The sequence below is a fragment of the Oncorhynchus gorbuscha genome, linkage group LG10, assembly GCF_021184085.1.
Source record: "Oncorhynchus gorbuscha isolate QuinsamMale2020 ecotype Even-year linkage group LG10, OgorEven_v1.0, whole genome shotgun sequence".
Classification (NCBI taxonomy): Eukaryota; Metazoa; Chordata; class Actinopteri; order Salmoniformes; family Salmonidae; genus Oncorhynchus; species Oncorhynchus gorbuscha.
This window is the reverse complement of record NC_060182.1, coordinates 22196871-22219973: the sequence shown is the minus strand read 5'-3', so window position 1 is coordinate 22219973 and position 23103 is coordinate 22196871. Positions and strand designations below refer to the sequence as shown.

The following is a 23103-nucleotide window of genomic DNA, read 5'->3' as shown; positions in this document are numbered from 1 at the left end:
TTCACCATGCACGCTGTGTACTACACAATCCAATACACTCAATGTCTTAGTGCATACTAATTCTCTCCATAATATCCGTACACTCTATACATCTCTGGTACACACTACTTAGATGTGGCCTATACTTAGCTCTTTAGTAGTCACATCTGTACTGTATTCTATAATTAATATTCACCCTTTACAAAATGCAAGTCTCCAAGACTTGTAAGCAAATGTTTAGGTTTCTGAAAGCACATTTTAAAGTGGAACTGCCACCTGTTTTTTTGGCGCTCTAACACATTCTTTGAGCAGATGAGTCATCTTCCCTGCACAGTCAGCCTTACCATATAAATGTGGTTTGGAGAATGTGGTCAGTGTTGTAGGCTTACTCACTCTGCATGTGGCACATGTTCTCATGAGTCACACCAAAATCATGGATGTGATCTTTAACTCTCTCATTGGTACTACAGAAACTAAATGATGCTAATAGTGACCGAACCTGCTTCTTTCAGTGATTACCATGCATACAGTATGTTTTAGAGGGAAGCACACACCCTACACAGAAACCACTAATTACCTGTAACTGTCTTGATATTAATTCCTTTCTCCTCCATCATATGACACCTCACACACTCTCACACGCTCTCTCTCACACAACTCCACCTAACCGTGCAGAATACACCCACAGATACAACTTTGAAAAATCTCCGACCCTGTGTTGACCATAGACTGTTTTTTGTCTTTTTAAATAAGGGTTGTGACACGGAAAAATATGAGTTACAGAAAGAATGAAAAAGAAGACAAGAAGAAAGTAAGAATAGTGGCCAGTTTACCGGTATTCCTAAGGTGGCCTGCTTCATTCCATCTATCACCTCCCTGTTAGGAGTGGTGGGGGTCAGGATCAACATGGGCTCACCCTAAAAGGAAGGGACAGGAGGAGAGGGAGAGAAGAAAAAAGGAGGATATGGGTATAAGAGCGGAAGAGAGGAGACAGGTAAGTAGAGAGGATAAGAAAAGAACAAGAGTTTATGATTGCAGAGGAGAGGAAAGAGAAAAGAGATGAGGAGAGGAAAGAGACGAGAAGAGGAAAGAGGAAAGAGATGAGGAGAAGAAAGCGAAAGAGATGAGGATAGGATAGAGATGAGGAGAGAAAAGAGGAAAGAGATGAGGAGAGGAAAGAAATGAGGATAGAAAAGAGATGAAAGAGAAAAGATAGAGGAAAGAGATGAGGAGAGGAAAGAGGAAAGAGAAAAGAGATGAGGAGAGGAAAGAGAAGAGATGAGGAGAGGAGAGGAAAGAAGTGAGGAGAGGAAAGAGAAAAGAGAGGAGAGAAAAGAGATGAGAAGAGGAAAGAGATTAGGAGAGGAAATAGGAAAGAGATGAGGAGAGAAAATAGATGAGAAGCGGAAAGAGGAAAGAGAAAAGAGATGAGGAGAGGAAAGAGCAAAGATATGAGGAGAGGAAAGAGCAAAGAGATGAGGAGAGGAAAGAGAAAAGAGATGAGGAGAGGAAAGAGTAAGAGATGAGATGAGGAGAGGAAAGAGACGAGAAGAGGAAAGGAAGAAAAAAAGAGATGAGGAGAGGAAAGAGTAAAGAGATGAGGAGAGGAAAGAGTAAAGAGATGAGGAAAGTAAAGAGTAAGAGTAAGAGATGAGGAGAGGAAAGAGACGAGAAGAGGAAAGGAAGAAAAAAAAGAGATGAGGAGAGAAAATTAACATTGAAAGTTATTACAAGATGAAACATCATGTCAGACTACAAACTGTTCACATACCAGAGGAAGAATACCTGTCTTGCCAACAGTAAAAACATGTCTAACCCAGACTCAATGACAACAATAACATGACTAGGGTTTCAAAGCTATTGGTGATTTACCAAAGTTACCGGAATCTTCAGTAATTTTGGTTATTTACAGAACATCTATGGCAACCTATTGTAACTTTGGTCAATTATACTTGAATAACTAAAATGTATATATATTTTATATATCTGTGTCAATATCATCCATGAGTATCTAGTAGATAGACCATATGGTTCAAAAGAAAATAGCCCAATTCATGAATAAAGCATCAAACTAACATGGCATTATTTTCAATTACCTCTGAAACTCTTCACCTATTGACTTTTCACAACTGCCACCAGTTTGACGCCAAAACATTGACAACAAATACATATTGACATAATAAAATAATTACATACTGACATAGTAAAATAACTACATACTGACATAGTAAAATAACTACATATTGACATAATAAAATAACTACATACTGATATAGTAAAATAACTACATATTGACATAATAAAATAACTACATATTGACATAATAAAATAACTACATACTGACATAGTAAAATAACTACATACTGACATGGTAAAATAACTACATACTGACATAGTAAAATAACTACATATTGACATAATAAAATAACTACATATTGACATAATAAAATAACTACATATTGACATAATAAAATAACTACATATTGACATAATAAAATAACTACATACTGACATAGTAAAATAACTACATACTGACATAATAAAATAACTACATATTGACATAATAAAATAACTACATACTGACATAGTAAAATAACTACATATTGACATAATAAAATAACTACATATTGACATAATAAAATAACTACATACTGACATAGTAAAATAACTACATACTGACATAATAAAATAACTACATACTGACATGGTAAAATAACTACATACTGACATAATAAAATAACTACATATTGACATAATAAAATAACTACATACTGACATAGTAAAATAACTACATACTGACATAGTAAAATAACTACATACTGACATAATAAAATAACTACATACTGACATGGTAAAATAACTACATACTGACATAGTAAAATAACTACATACTGACATAATAAAATAACTACATACTGACATAGCAAAATAACTACATACTGACATAAAATAAAATAACTACATAAAATAACTGACATAGTAAAATAACTACATACTAAAATAACTACATAATAAAATAACTACATACTGACATGGTAAAATAACTACATATTGACATAATAGTAAATAACTACATACTGACATAGTAAAATAACTACATAAATAACTACATACTGACATAGTAAAATAACTACATACTGACATAATAAAATAACTACATACTGACATGGTAAAATAACTACATACTGACATAGTAAAATAACTACATACTGACATAATAAAATAACTACATACATAGTAAAATAACTACATACTGGCATAAAAAATAACTACATACTGACATAGTAAAATAACTACATACTGACATAGTAAAATAACTACATACTGACATAGTAAAATAACTACATACTGACATAGTAAAATAACTACATACTGACATAGTAAAATAACTACATACTGACATAGTAAAATAACTACATACTGGCATAATAAAATAACTACATACTGACATGGAAAAATAACTACATACTGACATGGTAAAATAACTACATACTGACATAGTAAAATAACTACATACTGACATGATAAAATAACTACATACTAACATAATAAAATAACTACATACTGGCATAATAGAATAACTACATACTGACATAGTTAAATAACTACATACTGACATAGTAAAATAACTACATACTGTAGTAAACTAACTACAAATTGACATGAAAACATAGTAAAAAATAACTACATACTGACATAATAAAATAACTACATATTGACAAAGTAAAATAACTACATACTGACATAGTAAAGTAACTACATAGTAAAATAACTACATACTGACATAGTAAAATAACTACATACTGACATAGTAAAATAACTACATATTGACATAGTAAAATAACTACATACTGACATAGTAAAATAACTACATATTGACATAGTAAAATAACTACATATTGACATAGTAAAATAACTACGTACTGACATAGTAAAATAACTACATACTGACATAGTAAAATAACATAGTAAAATAACTACATACTGACATAGTAAAATAACTACATACTGACATAGTAAAATAACTACATACTGACATAGTAAAATAACATAGTAAAATAACTACATACTGACATAGTAAAATAACTACATACTGACATAGTAAAATAACTACAAGTGTGTCAAATATTTTTAAAGGTTATTTCATGATGAAACCCTCATATTAAACACCAGTGGTATTCACTGGTATTCACCAATGGTATTCACTAAGTTGATGGTTTATATTTAGGATGATGTTTTACAGCTTTGTCATTCTATTTTTTATTTTAAAATAATCTTGTTTTATTATTACATATTTTACATGTGATAAAGCCACACAGAGTGCCAGAGATAGTTACAGACACCTGTGATATTCTGAAGTACCCAAGAAGGCCGCGAGATGTCTTGTGATAGATAACATAACATCTGTGAAAGACACACAAATTCTGGTAGTTTACTGGTAAACTTATAAAGTTTCCATTAATATCCCCTTCCTTTGCAACCCTACACATGACAGCTCAGTAAGTGATTGTATTGTACACTCCTGTCTTTGTGCTGAACACCCAGACACATAACTTAATGTATACATTCGGCACAAATACTGTAGATATACATGCACGTGAACATATCCACACACACCTTGCATGCACTGCCCCCTGCCTCCTCGTTGTATTTGATGAGAGTCTGGTTGCCCTCTTCTTGCAGGTTGAGGGGGAGGTGTGTGAACGTCTTACCGCCACACTCACACAGCAGGAGGAAAAGCAGTAGCACTGGGAGAGGGACATACAACCACAGTCACCACTAACAGTCATATCTCATAGCTTTTTACCATACAAAAATGGATGCATGCTGTATCACTGCTATCTATGTTTTAATTACAATAATGCATCAAAAGTTTGCTCTCAATTTGATAGATGTGATTTAGTTTAGACTGAATTGGTGTCTCTCTCTTTATTTTTTCCACTCTGAATTTCAGGCCACAAGCACTAAGTTCTACGAGTATCTGAGTAACTGACTTACTGATTATCCTCCTACTCTATAACAAATCAAATCAAATCAAATCAAATCAAATTTATTTATATAGCCCTTCGTACATCAGCTGATATCTCAAAGTGCTGTACAGAAACTATAACCATTCCTATTCCCTTCTAACTTACGTAAGAGGAGCAGCAGTCCAGCCAGCAGCAGTCCTATAGCGGCAGGGCCCAGGCTGGAGCTCTGGGGGAGAGAGGCCCTACACTTGTCTCCTTTCCCACAGTCACACACTATCACCTGGACAATGTTATGTGACTCCTGGCTTTGCTGGTCGAGGATCACCAGAGGCACTGTGTAGTTACCGTACGGCAGGGTCTTCAGACTGACCAGACCCGCCTCCATACCTGACCACCGGGGGGAGAGCGAGGGAGAGTGGTGAACGGAGAGGAAAAGAAGGTAGGAGGTTAATTAAGCAATAAGTCCTGGGGGGGGGGGGGGGTGTGGTACATGGCCAAAATACCACGGCTAAGGCCTGTTCTTACGCATGACTCAACCCAGAGTGCCTGGATACAGCCCTTAGCTGTGGTATATTGGCCGTAAGGACCTGGCGTCTGAGTAGTGGTATTTTCTAGGTTAGCAGGTTGTATGGAGATAGTAGATGGATAAAAGCAGTGCTTTGGTGTGTGGGTGTGTGTGTGTCCGTGCGTGCGTGCGTGCGTGTGTGTGTGTATGTGCATGCGTGTGTTTATGGGTGTGTGATTCTGCTGACCATTGGCAGGGTCCAGTTTCCAGTGGCTCTTCAGTGTTTTGTCTCCATTGTCCACTCCCAGGGAGAAGGAACAGGGGCATCCAAAGGGAGGTTTGTCCTTGTCTTCTACTGGCACAATCACTTTGTTACCACACATGACCAGCTCCTTCTCCACCAAAGAGGGTATGTTATCATTGATATCCCCCAGGTGAACCAGAATGGTGCCTGTAGCTGTGGCAGGAGGTTTGCCTGAGAGAGGAAGATATTCTTTAAATACTTTATTATGCTCAATAGCATATACTGTACATATGCATACGTACGTACACACACAGCTACATGCATTTTCACACGCACACAGGTGCACATGCAGGCACACACACAAACACTCACACAAACACACAGACACAGACAAACGCACACCTCACGCACTAACCGTCATCTATGGCATGGATTAGGATAGTGTATATGTTGTCTTTGTTGACGTGAGGTGACTCCCGGTCCATCTTCTTCACTGTGGTAACCGCTCCTGTCTTGTTATCTATGGTGACCCAGCCTGCTGGGTCCTCAACTAACTCATACCTGGTCAGGACATGGATGGGACAGATAGATGCTTACTTTGAATGCATACTGTACATACAAAATAAGTTGTGGTAATCAATTTCACAACCCAGGTGAATCTGAGTCATCACATGTTGCCACCTACCTGATTTTTCCCACATCTGAGTCAACGTCAGTGACCTTGGGCGTGTACAGCACCTTCCCTGTCACCTCCTCCTCCTTCATGTACACGTCTACCACCTTTTTGTCAAACTCCGGGGGGTCGTTCACGTCAATCACCTTCACCGCCACGTTCACTCTCTGGGGGGGCGCGGTCAGGGTTTTAGGGGAGTTGGGCCCTCCTGAGCCACACACAAACAGAGGCTCCTCGTTCTCCACGGCGATCTCCACGTTGGTCACCGTCGTCTTCTCAAAATCCTTCCCCTGGGAAATGTAGTCAATAAGTCAATACAGAACAAAAACTACTTGGAACTGAAAAAACTACTTGGAACTAATACTAATACTAATCTTAATTTGACCAGTTTCTCACAGCAGGAAAGTAATCCTGCAGCAACAAGACATGTGAGTTAATATGTGGAGTATAATTAATGGTCATTTATGTAGGGGTTCATACATTTTTCATCAGGGCAAATCAAGTCTGACATTTTAAGGTGGAAATGACAAACTTTTGAAGCCTTTTTAAACTTTGAATACACTAGAAGTTTGCATTTACTGTTGTGCAGGAAAATGATCTGCAACAACAGAGTGATCAAATTAAAATGGCATATCTGTAAGTGACGTTGATGCTCAGAACCTTGTATAAGGTCATAAGGTCAAACAGACTCACCTTGATGACAGTCAGTATACCCTCGTTGGTCTTGGGGTCGGTCTCAATCTTATAGTTCCCTTCCTCGTTCCCCTTCACAATGGAGTAAACAGCCCGCCATGCGGGGGTATTGGGGGTGTCTGCGTCAGTCACAGCCACTCGGAGTATCTCCCTATTGGACTCCATCTCCATAACCTGAGTATTGTACTGCACAGAAAGAAGGTAAAGTAAATATTTGTGTTTCACAAATGACTTAAGACATGTTCACTCAATCAATCAGTTGATCAATTGATCAATCAACCAACAAATCATTGAATCAGTCAATCAACCAGTCAACCAACTTGGAACTTACAGTCTTGTTTTTGAACACTGGCTGGTGAGTGTTGGAGTCTATTATGTGGAGGTTGACCACTGCAGTTGAGGACAGGGCTGGTTTCCCATGATCCTTAGCTTCAACAGTCACTTTATACATCTTTACTTTCTACATGAAGAACAAAATAAATTAAATATTGATCCCACCATTTTTAAATACAGATTAAAATACATATTAAGAACCCCTTTGTAATATTGAGTTACACCCCATTTTTGCCCTCAGAACAGTCTCAATTCTTCGGGGCATGGACTCTAAAAGGTGTTGAAAGTGTTCCACAGAGATGCTGGCCCATGTTGACTCCAATGCTTCCCACAGTTGTGTCAAGTTGGCTGGATGTCCTTTGGGTGGTGGACCATTCTTGATACACACAGGAAACTGTTGAGCATGAAAAACCCAACAGCATTGCAGTTCTTGACACAAACCGGTGCACCTGGCACCTACTACCTTACCTCATTCAAAAAGGTGCTTAAATATGTTGTCTTGCCCATTCACTCTCTGAATGGCACATACACAATTCATGTGTCATTTGTTTCAAGGCTAAAACACCCTTCTTTAACCTGTCTCCTCCACTTCATCTACACTGATTGAAGTGGATTTAACAAGTGACATCAATAAGGGATCATAGCTGTCACCTGGATTCCCCTGGTCAGACTCCCCATGTCATGTTCATAATGTTTTGTGTATGTGTTTGTGCGTGGGTGCATCAAGTGGGTGTGTGTCTGTGCATGTAATGGCTTGTCTGTTTGTGTGCTGTGTGTTGTAGTGGAATCTCACATCGTAGTCGAAGCAGCCGGTGAAGGTGAGCTGGCTCATCTTGGTGCCCTCCACCTGCTTCAAGTTGATCTGGGGCTCAGCTGGCTCCTGAGACAACACCCTTAAACTGATGGCAGAGTTCTCTGTGTTCGCCTCATCCCTGTCCTTGACTATCAGAGGCACTGGCAGATAGCCTAAGACGGGGAGACGAGGGCAGGTGGGTAAGAGCAGGAAGGTTGAGGAGAAATATTGGGGAAGAGGAGAGAAGATGAGAGAAGGGGAAATTAGTTCCCCTTTACATGTTCTCTCTGCTCAAAAAGAGCACCCACTTGCCACTTGATTTCTCAGCCGAACGCAATGACTGATTGGTTCTTGTGCGAACAGTCTAGTTAAGTATATTTTGTGCAAGGCCTATATGCAGGCATATGATTTACAGCCTTTCTGTGTACTGACCCTCTGGTAAACTTTCTTTCACACTGGCTTTCGTGACAAGGTTCTCAAAGTAAGGCTCATTGTCATTGATGTCCTTAATCGCCACGTCGAACCCCAGAGTCCTGTCCACGGGATTACCAGTCGCCTTGTCCATGATGTCAAAATTAATCTGTAGGAAATAATATTATGATTGTCAATTTATGTTTAGATATTCTTTTTGGTTAAGATAGTTTTATCTGTCTGTTCTGTAGTTTATCTGTGGTTTTATATTTTATCTGTCTGTTCGTCCGTCTGTCTGTCTGTCCGTCCTTCTGTCTGCGTGTGTTGATGCTTACGTGAAAGAAGGGGTATGTCTCCCTGTCGATGGGCTTGTGTACAGAAACCACTCCGTCCGTTTCGCCGATGGAGAACACGCCCATCGGTTCCTCGGTCACTCCGGTTCCACTTATACGGAACTGGTAGTTGTTTATGAGCATTGGTGTTCTATCGTTGAACATCTGGAAAGACAGCCTTGTTGATGAGCAGTTTGCAGTGCTATGAATACTGTATCCCTGGTTTAGGAGAAGCCCAAAATGGGTCCAGGGTTTACAGTATGACTTACTACAGAGTTATGTTGGAAGCATCTGTTCTTCTGATGAATGACTATTATACTATTTATGTGCCCAGTGCTTTTGTACCTTGTTTGGTGGTGTATGATATTTTTACCTGTGTGGCTATCTTGGGAAAAGGTCCAGGGTCCTCCTCCACTAGCTCAATGGTGGACAGGACCCACCTTCTTTTGGAACGCACCAGCAGCTCCTTTAGGAAAGGGGATGAGGGCCATTGTACTTCTTTCTTTAAACTCAAAAATGTATTTCAAATTGTTCTCTCTTTTTTTCTGGAAATGCCCATGACATACCCGCTTTTCCCGCTTGTTCATTGTATAGTTGCCAGTATCGTGTGCCAGTGCTAATGCAACCATGATTGAGACCTGATGACATAAACAGTGCAAACATGCAATTAGAGAGAATATATGTGTGCATAGTAAAAATCCAAAAATACATGAAGGTCAAGGTGTGGTTCATCCAGTCATATTCCCACCCTGGGTTCGATCTAATAGCCTGCAGGTGAGTCATTGTAGGTGACAGACCTCTGGGAGACATGATCTCTCTCTCTCTCTCTCTCTCTCTCTCTCTCTCTCTCTCTCTCTCTCTCTCTCTCTCTCTCTCTCTCTCTCTCTCTCTCTCTCTCTCTCTCTCTCTCTCTCTCTCTCATGAACACTGTTCATAGACATTTGTATAGACATAATAAAAAACACAGATTATACCTAATGAATCATCCAATGAGGTAGCCTAGCGGTTAATAGCATTGGGCTAGTAACCAAAAGGTTGTGTGTTTGAATCCCTGAGCTGAAAAGTGAAAGATCTGTTGATGTGTCCTTAAGCAAGGCACTTATCCCTAATTGCTCTGAATAAGACTGTCTGCTAAATTACTCAAATGTACATTTAATTAGAAGGGAAACTAAGAGATGGACACTTGTAGTTGGTCAAGGGATGGTCAAATTGAAAAGTTGCACCACAAATTAACAAATTAAAAAGCTGAATAATATGTTTATTCAGGGTCAGGCATTAAAATGCAATGGGGTGTGTATTATGATGATTTAAGCAAAGCTCTTACGGTTGAAGGCAAGGTGAAAGTTTATAACAATTGATTTGGGATTATATTTACTGCAATCAATTGACATGTATATTACATAATAAGTAGTTTGAGAATGTGGGGCTACACCCCAATGAAGGCTGTCCGCTACACATTGACAGTTTTGGCTCAGTCCAGTAAAGAAGTTCAGAGTGAAAGCGCAATTCGATAGATCGGTGATCGATTAAATTCTGGAGACTGTTACAAAGTATGACGTGAAATGAGGACACTTGCATTCTCACCACCATGGACTCTGATAAAGACTTCAGGTTTATTCATCCTCCATAAGCCCTGCATACTCAGCTATCAACACCCATTCAGTGATGTCTCAATTATCATGGGAGATTTTCAAAGTCATTATTGATTCAAAGCTCAGTGAACTCCCTACATGTTCAGACAGGTCGTTTTAGTAGAGAGTAGTTTTGCATTAACATTCCAAGAAAGTTATTTAGCATATTTCAGTAAGTGATGCTGTGAAATTACTGTGAACGGACATGTCCGTTCACAAAATAATAGTGGTAAAAGTTTAAGGGAAGATGGTATATTTACAGTTAAATAGAGTGTGTGCAGAGCATTGGATAGCATAATTACTTACGCCTGACATGATTTTCAACGGAAAGTCTAGTTGAAAAAAGTTCACCAGATAATACCAGTTTGCAAGCTAGATTCAGCTAGCCTACAGTACAGCTAGCTAATTTCTCTGAGGTGATTTGGCTAGCTAGACAGCTAATATGGACATAATCAGCTTTGTAAAACATGGATGAACTTGACTGATGCTCCAACAGGCAGAAGCAGAGATTCGAAGACTAGGGAAAATATTCTCTTCCCATCAGTTGTTGATGTTTTGATTTGTAGTCTACTGCCCTGAAGCACACTTCACAGCTGAATCTAAAATAATAGGCATCCTTGCACACTCACACTTAAAACCTCTTAAGGATCCGCCCCTTTTTTCAATTTTCGCCTAAAATGACAGACCCAAATCTAACTGCCTGTAGCTCAGGCTCTTTAGCAAGGATATGCATATTCTTGGTACCACTTGAAAGGAAACACTTTGAAGGTTGTGGAAATGTGAAAGGAATGTAGGAGAAAAAACAAACATTTTTTGTGTATTTTTTTGTACCATCATCTTTAAAACGCAAGAGAAAGGCCATAATGTATTATTCCAGCCCATGTGCAAAGTTTCGGAATGATCCAATGAACCATTGCATTTCTGTTCAAAATGTTGTATCAAAACTGCCCAAATTTGCCTAATTTGTTTATTAATCACTTTTCATGTTCAAAACTGTGCACTCTCCTCAAACAGTAGCATGCTATTCTTTCACTGTAATAGCTACTGTAAATTGGACAGTGCAGTTAGATTAACAATAATTTAAGCTTTCTGCCAATATCAGATATGTCTATGTCCTGGGAAATGTTCTTGTTTCTTATAACCTCATGCTAATCGCATTAGCTTACGTCAGCTCAACCGTCCCGTGGAAGGGACACCGATCCCGAAGAAGTTTTCAAGACAATGTCAATCAGATGGCAATGAAATCTCCCATTTGTCCAAAGTGTAATTGGTATATGCCTATATGTAGCCTAACTGAACATCAACGGCACCAGGTAGCCTAGTGGTTAGTGTTGGGCCAGAAACCAAAAGGTTGCTAGATTGAATCCCTTGAGCTGACAAAGGAAAAATCTGTTGTTCCGCCCCTGAACAAGGCAGTTAACCTACTCTTCCTAGGCCGTCATTGTAAATAAGAATTTGTTCTTAACTGACTTGCCTCATTAAATACAATGAAAAGCCCCAGCTAACACACTGACTCCAATAATCAACTAATCATGATCTTCAGTTAAAAATGCAATTATTTTAAGTCAGGTGTGTTTGCTAGGGATGGAGAAAAGTGTGACACCAATCAAGCCCTGAGGACTGGAATTGCCCAGGATTGTCTGGAGGGTTAAAACCCCTGTTAGGTATTTTGTGCCATTGTTTATGAGTTAGGTTAGATATACTAAAAACCTTTCAACATTCAGAGAGAAAACACTCAAAGCATTGCAGAGTGGCATACTGTTATTTTAAAGCATGGGAACAGGTTATAATGTTGTTTTACACTCTGGACATTTTTTTCCAATCCCACAAAAAACACAACAAAGCGCCTATGCAAAACCCTCACTGTCACTCAAAAATGTGTCTGCCCGCTGAAAATCTTTTCCTGTGTGTGTGTGTGTGTGTGTGTGTGTGTGTGTGTGTGTGTGTGTGTGTGTGTGTGTGTGTGTGTGTGTGTGTGTGTGTGTGTGTGTGTGTGTGTGTGTGTGTGTGTGTGTGTGTGTGTGTGTGTGTGTGTGTGTGTGTGTGTGTGTGTGAACTCCACCTGCCCCTCTGTCTGAAGCATGCATAGGGTACTGTAGCTACTGACGTTACAGGCGTGATTCAGAAATTAGGGAGAGATTTTAATTAGAGAACAATGGATACACTTTTTCAATGCCAGTTAACAATATTATACATTTACATTACATTTAAGTGATTTAGCAGACGCTCTTATCCAGAGCGACTTACAAATTGGTGCATTCACCTTATGACATCCATTATAGTTATCACGTTTCACATTGTATTTATCAACTACAAAAAGGTAAGACGTGTTTTTATTTTAATTCTGGTGTTGCTCCACACATACAATCTTGTTAGCTAGCCAGCTTGTTAGCTAGCTCTGATCTAGCTCTGGAAAACTCTAGGTGACATTATGTGTAATGTAATGGATCTGAGATTCATGATCAAGAGCTAGCTCTGGTCCAACATTAGTTAAGCCAAAAACATTCAAAGTTCCTCCATAGAAGCCGATCCTCCGTAGGTATAATTCTGTGCATGTCATAACAACAAGATGCCCAGAGCTCTATTCATCCTCAAAATTTAGGTCGCATGTCGCACCTTACACTACACTTCTATGTCCAATGCATGTACATAGCTTGCCCGCTCCACAGCAAGCTACTCTATCCATTGGTGAAGCAATTTAATGTCAAGCTAAATGTAAAAAAAAAATGTTTTTTCAAATTGAGATTTAAAAAGGAACACAGAGGAACAATATTAACCATGACTTATTTTGGGTCGAAACGTTTCAGAACTTTATTTTGCTGGTCGGAACAGTGAAACTGAACACAAAAAAATAGGGTTCTGTTCAGAACGAAACAATTGGAAAATAATTTGAGTTCCAACCCCTGGTTTAGACAAATGTGCCTATTTTGTCAATGCTAATATACTTTAGCACAATGAATTCTGTAGAAGCTGGTTTTGTACTCACTATCAGCTGAAGCAAGGACAACTTCCCCATTTTGGAACGTTCCGCTTGATATCCTCTGGGTGAGTGTCAACAACTCACCTGTGGTAGAGGAGCTTGAGACACTTGGTACAGGCAGTATGTGAGGGACGGCCCACTATCCCTCCAGGCAGAACAGGCGTGTTTGATCCTGTGTGCGTGTGCGTGTGTGTGTGTGTACATAATCAGGACCCTAATGTGCTAACAAATCACCAGAATGTCCTAACAAGGTAGGAAAACAAGAAGATTTTAGAAAATTCTGAACTTTTATCATGTTCTGAATTAGTTAAAATGCTATTTTAGGCTTAAGGGTTACACTCTTAGAAAAAAAGGTGCTATTTAGAACCTAAAAGGGTTCTTCGGCTGTCCCCTTTGGAGAACCCTTTGAACAACCCCTTTTGGTCCCATTTAAAACACTTTCCACAGAGGGTTCTACCCACTGTTCTCTCTAAGCTGTTCACTGCACAGGACTGCGTGGTCCCCGGGACTGCCCAGGCAGAGAAGAACCAGAGTGAACTTCACTCCACTAGAGATTTCCCTGTTAGTTAACACTATCAACGTTTCCCTTTACTGTGGGAATTGTGATCGAATCAACGCAATATTAGCCACTTTCAATGCAACATACTGAAACAAAACAAACTATGCTTTTGTTGTAGGCAGAATGCAGTGGAGAGTAGGATTCTATTGCATTGACAGGCACAACTCAGGCCCATACTCTTCTACACAGACATGTGCGCCATAACCAGTCAGAGCTGCAGTACGCCTATATGCAAATAGACCAGTGCAATATACTGTATGGATCTGTGCCCTTCAGCGGTTGTGATTAGATGAGCTTGTTTTGAGATCAAAGAGAGAGCTACATGTAAGGACATGAGCACATTTGTACATTTGTTCATATCCTTTGCTTGTAAGTGATTTATTAGCCCCGTTACAGATAATGTGTAGTCAACAATGGAGGAGTGATTACCTCCTACAAGAGCACAAAACGTGTGCATTTATAGACATTGTTAACCAATAAAATGTATAAAAATGATTAAATAATTTATCTTTCGTCTCTCTGTGTTTTCATAATTTGCTGTCAATTAGCAAGTGGCTGAATCTCACAGGAGAAATCATCCGAGTGAGGGAAACAGTGCCCCTCTGTCTCAGTATGTGTAGTCCATGTATCTGATGCTATCTGGAACAAAAGAGTATGACATGTTGCCGCCATAGCATTTGATTGATTGATGGTAGCAAGCATTTGGCCTCCCTTGATCATTTTTCAAAATAAAATAATTAGCCAATCAGCGTTGAGCTGAGCTCAATTGTGGGTTGTCCTGGCACAGAAAAATGCCCCCCAGGGGAAGTCAGTTTGGATTTGCCTTACACCAATCAAGTCACATCCTAAGCTAAACGTCATCGTTGTCAGTCAAAAGTGTCTGTTTCTGGTCTGCTTGTGTTGATGTCCTGCAGTAGCTAGCTTGCTAAATCAGCCCTTTCCTAAGCCATGGATGGAGATTGGATTTGGACTTGGGGTTTTGACTGAATTCTCTGTACAGGCCAATGATTATGATGGTGATTCTGGTGATTCTAACCATGAATTAATATATTGTGCCACTGGTCTGTGATGATTTAATTTCAATATGTAGCCTTAACTAGCTAGCTAACTTAGCCAATTCCTTTTTGCCCATGCATTTTAGCAAGGCAGCCTATGAAAACTAAAACTAAAAGAGTACTGTATGACATAACCATAAACCATTTTGCAAACATGAAAGAAAGGAGAATGGCATTGGCATTCAACTAATCTACAAGTAGGGTGAGTCAACATTATTTTGTTTAACTTGCGCATGCATGCAAGCACACACACACACACACACACACACACACACACACACACACACACACACACACACACACACACACACACACACACACACACACACACACACACACACACACACACACACACACACACACACACACACACACACACACACACACACACACACACACACACACACAGAAATCAGTACCATTACAAGCCACATCATGCAGTGCAATCTGAAAATATTCAGACCTCTTGACTTTTTCCACATTTTTTCCACATTGTGCCTTGTTAAAAGTTTATTTGTGGAATTTCTTTCCTTCTTAATTAGTTCGAGCCAACCAGTTGAGTTGTGCCAAGGTAGGGGTGGTATACAGAAGATAGCCATATTTGGTAAAATACCAAGTCCATATGATGTTAAGAACAGCTCAAATAAGCAAAGAGAAACGAGAGTCCATCATTACTTTAAGACATCATGAAGGTCAGTCAATCCGGAAAATTTCAAGAACTTTGAACGTTTCTTTATGTGCAGTCGCAAAAACCAGGAAAGGAAGACCCAGAGAAAGGAAGACCCAGAGTTACCTCTGCTGCTAAGTTAATTAGATTTAACAGCCCTTAACAGAAATTGCAGCCCAAGTAAATGCTTCACAGAGTTCAAGTAACAGACACATCAACTGTTCAGAGGAGACTGTGTGAATCAGGTCTTCATGTTCGAATTTCTGCAAAGAAACCACGACTAAAGGATATCAATAAGAAGAAGAGACTTGCTTGGGCCAAGAAACATAAGCAATGGATATTAGCCTGGGGGAAATCTATCCTTGGTCTGATGAGACCAAATTTGAGATTACTGGTTCCAACCGCTGTGTGTTTGTGAGACACAGAGTAGGTGGACAGATGATCTCCGCATGTGTGGTTCCCACTGTGAAGCATTGAGGATGAGGAGTGATGGTGTGGGGGTGATGGTGTGGGGGTGCTTTGCTGGTGAAACTGTCAGTGATTTATTTAGAATTCAAGGCACACTTAACCAGCATGTCTATCACAGCATTCAGCAGCGATATGCCATCCCATCTGGTTTGTGCTTAGTGGGACTATCATTTGTTTTTGAACAGGACAATGACCCAACATACCTTCAGGCTGTGTAAGGGCTACAAATATAAAATATATTTCGATTTGTTTAACACTTTTTTGGTTACTACATGATTCCATATGTTTTATTTCATAGTTTTGATGTCTTCACTGTTATTCTACAATGTAGAAACCCTTGAATGAGTAGGTGTGTCCAAACTTTTGACTGATACTGTAAGTATTCAGACACTTTGCTATGAGACTTGAAATTGAGCTCAGGTGCATCCTGTTTCCATTGATTGATCATCCTTGAGATGTTTCTACAACTTGGAGTCCATCTGTGGTAAAATCAATTGATTGGACATGATTTGGAAAGGCACACAACTGTCCATATAATGATTAACAACTCATGGTGTAATTGTAACAACATACAGGAACTCAAGTCATTTAGTTCACCTAACCTAGAATGCAGACCGTATTATCTCCCACAATAATTTTCTTCCGTTATTGTCACAGCCGTGTATATCCCCCTCGAGCCGATACCATGACGGCCCTCAAGGAACTTCACTGGACTTTATGCAAACTGGAAACCATATATCCTGAGGCTGCATTTATTGTAGCTGGGGACTTAACAAAGCTAATTTAAGAACAAGGCTATTTAAATTCTATCAGCATATCGTCTGTAGCACTCAAGCTGAAAAAACGCAGGACCACTGACCCTCCTTTCAGCAAATCTGATCACGACTCCATTTTGCTCCTCCCTTCCTATAGGCAGAATCTCAAACTTGAAGTACCCGTACTAAGGGCTACTCAACGCTGGTCTGACAAATCAGAATCAACCTTGAAGATTGTTTTGATCACGTGGACTGGGATGTTTCGGGTAGCCACAGAGAATAATATTGACGTATATGCTGACACGTTGAGTGTGTTTATAAGGAAGTGTATAGGAGATGTTGTACCCACTGTGACTATTAAAACCTACCCTAACCAGAACCGTATATAGATGGCGGCATTCGCGCAAAACTGAAAGCATGAACCACTGCATTTAACCATGGAAAGGTAATGGAATATGGCTGTATACAAACAGTGTGTTTATTTCCTCTGCAAGGCAATCATACAAGAAACACGTGATTATAGAGACAAAGTGGAGTCGCAATTCAAAGGCTCAGACACGAGATGTATGTGGCAGGGTCTACAGACTATCACAGGCTGCAAAAGGAAAACGAGCCACGTCACGGAAACCGACGTCTTGCTTCCAGACAAACAAAACACTTTCTTTGCCCGCTTTGAGGATAATACAGTGCCACTGACGCGGCCCGCTACCAAGGACTGTGGGCTTTCCTTCTCCGTGGCCGACATGAGTAAGACATTTAAATGTATTAACCCTCGCGAGGCTGCCGGCCCAGACAGCATCCCTAGCCTGGTGTGTTTATGGACATATGCAATCTCTCCCTATCCCAGTCTGCTGTCCCCACATGCTTCAAGATGGCTTGGGGGTATATCTGTTAAGAAACCTTTTGGACCTAGACTTGGTGCTCCGGTACCGCTTTTTAGCGGCAGGGACTGTGAGACTATTCAGGATCAAGGGAAAGATTAACGGAGCGGAAATACCCCGTGATGAAAACCTGCTCCAGAGAGCTCTGGACATCAGACTGGGGCAAAGGTTCACCATACAACAGGACAACGACCCTAACCACACAGCCAAGACAACGCAGAAGAGGCTTTGCGACAAGTCTCTGAATGTCCTTGAGTGGCCCAACCAGAGCCCTGTCTTGAAACCGATCGAAACATCTCTGGAGAGACCTGAAAATAGCTGTGCAGTGACGTGCCCCATTCAACCTGACAGAGCTAGAGAGGATCTGCAGAGAAGAATGGGAGAAACTCCCCAAATACAGGTGTGCCAAACTTAGTGTCATACCCAATTATACTCGAGGCTGTAATTTCTGCCAAAGGTGCTTCAACAAAGTACTGAGTGCAGAGTCTGAATACTGTAAAATTTCAGTCTATTTTTATACATTTTGAAAAATGTTGAAAATGTTGCTTAGTTGTTATGGGGTATTGTTTGTAGATTGATGAGAATAAAACAAAATCCATTATAATCAGGGTGCACATGGGCGGGGTCCCAGGTCTCCTCCGAGCGCTTAAACCATTCGTCCACCGCAGGAGTTCCGATCTGGCTCTGATGCCAAGGTGCCAGAATCAGCTGATACGCCAGTATGCACTGGAAGGGAGAGAGGTTAGTGGAGGAGTGGCGAAGTGAGTTTTGGGCCATCTCTGCCCAGGGGATGAACGCCGCCCACTCCCACAGCCGGTCCTGGCAATATGACCAAAGAAACCTACCCACATCCTGGTTTACTCTTTCCACCTGCCAATTACTCTCGGGGTGAAAACCTGAGGTAAGGCTGACCGAGAACCCCCAGACGTTCCATGAACCCTCTCCAGACCCTGGACATGAACTGGGGACCCCGATCAAAGACTATGTCCTCAGGTGAACTGTAGTGCCGGAAGACGTGAGTGAACTGGGCCTCCGCAGTCTGTAGGGCTGTAGGGAAAGGGATGAGACTGCAGGACTTAGAAAAACAATCCAAAACGACCAGGATGGTGGTGTTGCCCTGTGAGGGAGGAAGATCCGTCAGGAAGTCCACCGACAGGTGCAACCATGTAATCTCCCTCTGGGCAGGTGCCTGGGATCCTTGCACTGGGGAGAACACAGAGCAGGAGGAAACATAAACCCTCACATCCTTGGCCAAGGTGGACCACCAGTACCCACTAAGGCAACGCACTGTCCGACCGATGCCAGGGTGACCAGAGGGGGGTGACGTGTGGGCCCAATAGATCAAATGGTCGCGGACAGCAGACGGAACGTACAGGCGCCCAGCTGGACACTGGGGGGGGAGTGGGCTCTGTGCGTAATGCCCGCTCGATGTCCGCGTCCAGCTCCCACACCACCGATGCCTGGCGAGGGTTCAGTCTCCTCGCCGCCCTGATGTACTCCAGATTGCAGTGGTCATTCCAGATGAGAAAAGGGTGTTTAGCCCCTTCAAGCCAATGTCTCCACGCCTTCAGAGCCTTGACAACAGCCAACAGCTCCCGGTCCCCCTGTGAGCTGTATCAGTGGTCTTGTATGTCTTCCATTTCCTTGCCCGGGAGGTGTGTTTGGGATCATTGTCATGCTGAAAGACCTAGCCACGTTTCATCTTCAATGCCCTTGCTGATGGTAGGCTTTGTTACTTTGGTCGCAGCTCTCTGCAGATCATTCACTAGGTCTCCCGTGTGGTTCTGGGATTTTTGCTCACCGTGTGATCATTTTGACCCCAAGAGGTGAGATCTTGCGTGGAGCCCCAGATCGATGGAGATTATCAGTGGTGTTGTATGTCTTCCATTTCCTAATAATTGCTCCCACAGTTGATTTCTTCAAACCAAGCTGCTTACCTATTGCAGATTCAGTCTTCCCAGCCTGGTGCAGGTCTATAATTTTGTTTCTGGTGTCCTTTGACAACTCTTTGGTCTTGGCCATAGTGGATTTTGGAGTGTGACTGTTTGAGGTTGTGGACAGGTGTCTTTTATACTGATAACAAGTTCAAACAGGTGCCATTAATACAGGTAACGAGTGGAGGACAGAGGAGCCTCTTAAAGAAGAAGTTTAAGAGGTCTGTGAGAGCCAGAACAGGTCTGTGAGAGCCAGCAATCTTGCTTGTTTGTAGGTGACCAAATACTTATTTTCCACCATAATTTGCAAATAAATTCATTAAAAATCCTACAATGTGATTTTCTGGATTTTATTCTTTTCATTTAGTCTGTCATAGTTGAAGTGTACCTATGATTAAAATTACAGGCCTCTCATCTTTTTAAGTGGGAGAACTTGCACAATTGGTGGCTGACTAAATACTTTTTTGCCCCACTGTATGATTGACACATTGATGCAGTTCACCCCTTACCTTGAGACATTGTAGACTCCTATGATGCCATATTTAAGAGCAGATTCACATCTAACACTATCTAACACTACACGCTATATAACACTGTACAATATTCATGAAATGCTTTTATTACAGCTTGAGAAGCTACAATTCCTGGGCTTTAGGCCAGTGTTTCTACTTTGTAAAGTGGAGGTGGAGGTGTGAAACGATGACCCCAAGAGCAACCTTGGTATAGTCCTCCAAAGTTTGCCTTAACAAATGCAGGGCATTTTCGAAATTGTGGTAGAAAGTAAGATTACCTTATTTCACTTGGCTTAATTGAGGGGGAAACATTCTGGTTTCGGTAGATTGAAGTGAGGTACATTGAGTATGCAGACTTAACCAGAGCAATACCCAATTAAAATATCTGATTAGCCCAGAGGAGGCACACATGTTTAAAGCAATAGTTTTCAGTATTGATTTATGATAAACTGAGGGATAAGGTTGGAGAAATGTAGACAGAGATGTGGATGCACGGATGGGCAGTCGATGATAGTTTTAAACACATTTAAAGCTGTACATTGCCTTCAAACAAACATAAACAATGCACTAATACAGGCTTAGTTCTTGGTACCAAACTTGCATACAAGTTGGAGTTACCTTTGCAGTTCAAGATCCCTGTGAATAATGGATTTGTAGATGGAAGAGGAAAAGGATATTGATAACTACAAAGTTGAAATATGTCTGAAATCATGCCATGTGTTGATGAAATTAGTAACCAGTGTTGTGGCTGACCTTCCTGATATCCACTCTAGCACAGGTGGGAATGTTAAGAAAAGCATAGCAATATCATAGTTCCATAGTCTTAACGTGTGCACGGTGACCGTGGTACACATGTACTTTGATGTCACGCCCTGACCTTAGAGAGCCTTTTCATGTCTCTATTTTGGTTTGGTCAGGGTGTGACTTAGGTGGGCATTCTATGTTCTGTTTTCTATGTTTTTGTATTTCTATGATTTGGCCGGGTATGGTTCTCAATCAGGGACAGCTGTCTATCGTTGTCTCTGATTGGGAATCATACTTAGGCAGCTTTCTCCTTTTGTCATTGAGGGAAGTTGTCTGTGTTAGGGGCACTATTGCCCTTGTAAGCGGTACGGTCGTTTTTGTTATTTATTGTTTTGTTGGTGACACTTGACTAAATAAAAGAAAATGTACGCTCATCACGCTTAGCTTTGGTCCACTTATTCTTTCCAGGGAGACGCCGGTGACATTAGACCAGTGACCCATGACTCAACATATAGTGAGTGCAATCTAGGAAAATTGTCTTAGACACAGTATACACAAACATACAAATTATTTTGGTGGAGTTTCCCTTTAACCTAAACCTTGTACCTAAACAATATCAACCCCCATTCCTAACTTTAAGTTTTCGTTCTGCCACTTCCATTTGAAATAGTTTAAAAACCCATGTATGGAATGCTTGCTTCAACAAGGGGAATACATGTGTAGAGCAGGTGTAAATTTAGTCTGCAATTGTTCCTAAATAATTGATTGTGCCTCTCTCAGGTTGGATACCCTTTAACCCTGATGGCACCCCGAACGACATCACCCAGGTCAACAAAAGCCAGGCTAACATCCCTCAGGCCAATGACAGTCAGGCCTCCGTCACCCAGGCCAACATCACCCAGGCAAACGTCACCCAGGCAAAATACAGGCAAACTGACGTGTCCCAGGCCAACGTCACCCAGGCAAACTACAGTCAGACTGACGTGTCCCAGGCCAACGTCACCCAGGCAAACTACAGGCAGACCGACGTGTCCCAGGCCAACGACAACCAGGCCAAAGTCTCCCAGGTGAACAACAGCCCAGACAACATCACACTCAGATACCCCCCCTGACTCCGGATGACACTGTCACCCTGAACTCAATCTCAGTTGACTCCCTATCCCTCCCGACAAATGGAGGAAGAAGGATGAAGAAGACATGAATGTTTAGTGCCTTGGAGCATTTTCACAAATCCACATCTGATTCTGATCTTTGTGTTTAGTACCTTTATTGGCACTAAAATATGTAAATTAAAAATGAAACAAAGTCTTGCTCTAACAAATCTTGGTAGCTGCCTGAGGTGGGTGTAGGAACAGTGAAAATATACTAAGATGACGTTTTTAGATCAGAAGTAGTTGAGTACATAAGGCTCCTTAACTGCAACAGAGTGATACTTCTGAAGATGTAAGATCTGTTGGGCAGTATGTGAAGGTGCACTCAAGAACAGTATTTCCCTCCCTTGTCTGTCTCTGATAGCTGTCTCCCCTTCTCTTGGCTCTTTGAACTCCGTGGCTCATTCAATGCCTCACAGTTGCATTCCCAAGCAGGAAATCTGTAGATCATTGGTGTTTGTAGTTAAGGTCATCTTGTCTTTTTGTAGTTGAAAGGGAACTTAGTCATTCTGCTTTTGATATTGCAGTGTGCACAATGAAATATGGCCAGTGAAGTCCGTGATCGGGGAAAGGTTGGGCCAGGCAAGGCACAGAAAGAGAAAATAAATGTGATCGTAAAACCTACTGTACGTATTATTGAAGATCATTGGCTGTTTATAAGAAAAATCACAATGTCCCATGATTAGGACCTTGTGTTTTGTGCAATCATTTCACATAGCCTGAGGATGGTTTAAATAAAGGTACAAGTACAGGCATTTCACATGATTTCACAAAACACAGGGTCGTACCCATGATTTCCCAATAGCAGTGGTACATAAAGGTGACGGACCCCA

The 23103-nt window shown here is 40.9% G+C and overlaps 2 protein-coding genes across 2 annotated transcripts in view; one reads left to right on the top strand and one right to left on the bottom strand.

Moving 5' to 3' along the window:
* The window catches only part of LOC124045691 (cadherin-like protein 26), a 21231-nt gene extending 7591 nt beyond the window's left edge, over nt 1–13640 (bottom strand). Inside the window, exons 1-14 of the mRNA XM_046365220.1 lie at nt 13551–13640; nt 9500–9571; nt 9307–9399; nt 8937–9098; nt 8623–8770; nt 8191–8363; nt 7396–7524; nt 7065–7250; nt 6384–6661; nt 6114–6259; nt 5702–5929; nt 5115–5336; nt 4597–4727; nt 813–896 (exon numbers count right to left, since the gene is read on the bottom strand). Coding sequence (XP_046221176.1) covers nt 813–896; nt 4597–4727; nt 5115–5336; nt 5702–5929; nt 6114–6259; nt 6384–6661; nt 7065–7250; nt 7396–7524; nt 8191–8363; nt 8623–8770; nt 8937–9098; nt 9307–9399; nt 9500–9571; nt 13551–13580 — 2082 coding nt within the window. The 5' untranslated portion in view covers nt 13581–13640. The remainder of the gene's footprint in view (nt 1–812; nt 897–4596; nt 4728–5114; nt 5337–5701; nt 5930–6113; nt 6260–6383; nt 6662–7064; nt 7251–7395; nt 7525–8190; nt 8364–8622; nt 8771–8936; nt 9099–9306; nt 9400–9499; nt 9572–13550) is intronic.
* LOC124045692 (uncharacterized protein slr1851-like) lies at nt 12665–23103 on the top strand. The gene is made up of 3 exons (XM_046365221.1): nt 12665–12884; nt 21588–21633; nt 21900–23103. Exons 1-3 carry the CDS (start codon nt 12831–12833, stop codon nt 22229–22231), a joined length of 432 nt encoding a protein of 143 aa, XP_046221177.1. The 5' UTR covers nt 12665–12830; the 3' UTR covers nt 22232–23103.

Coding starts and splice junctions, on each gene's coding strand:
- LOC124045692 (XM_046365221.1), top strand. CDS start 12,831: ATGACATCCATTATAGTTATCACGTTTCACATTGTATTTATCAACTAC. Junction 12,885..21,587: donor TATTTATCAACTACAAAAAG/GTAAGACGTGTT, acceptor TATTCTTTCCAG/GGAGACGCCGGTGACATTAG. Junction 21,634..21,899: donor GACCCATGACTCAACATATA/GTGAGTGCAATC, acceptor TGCCTCTCTCAG/GTTGGATACCCTTTAACCCT.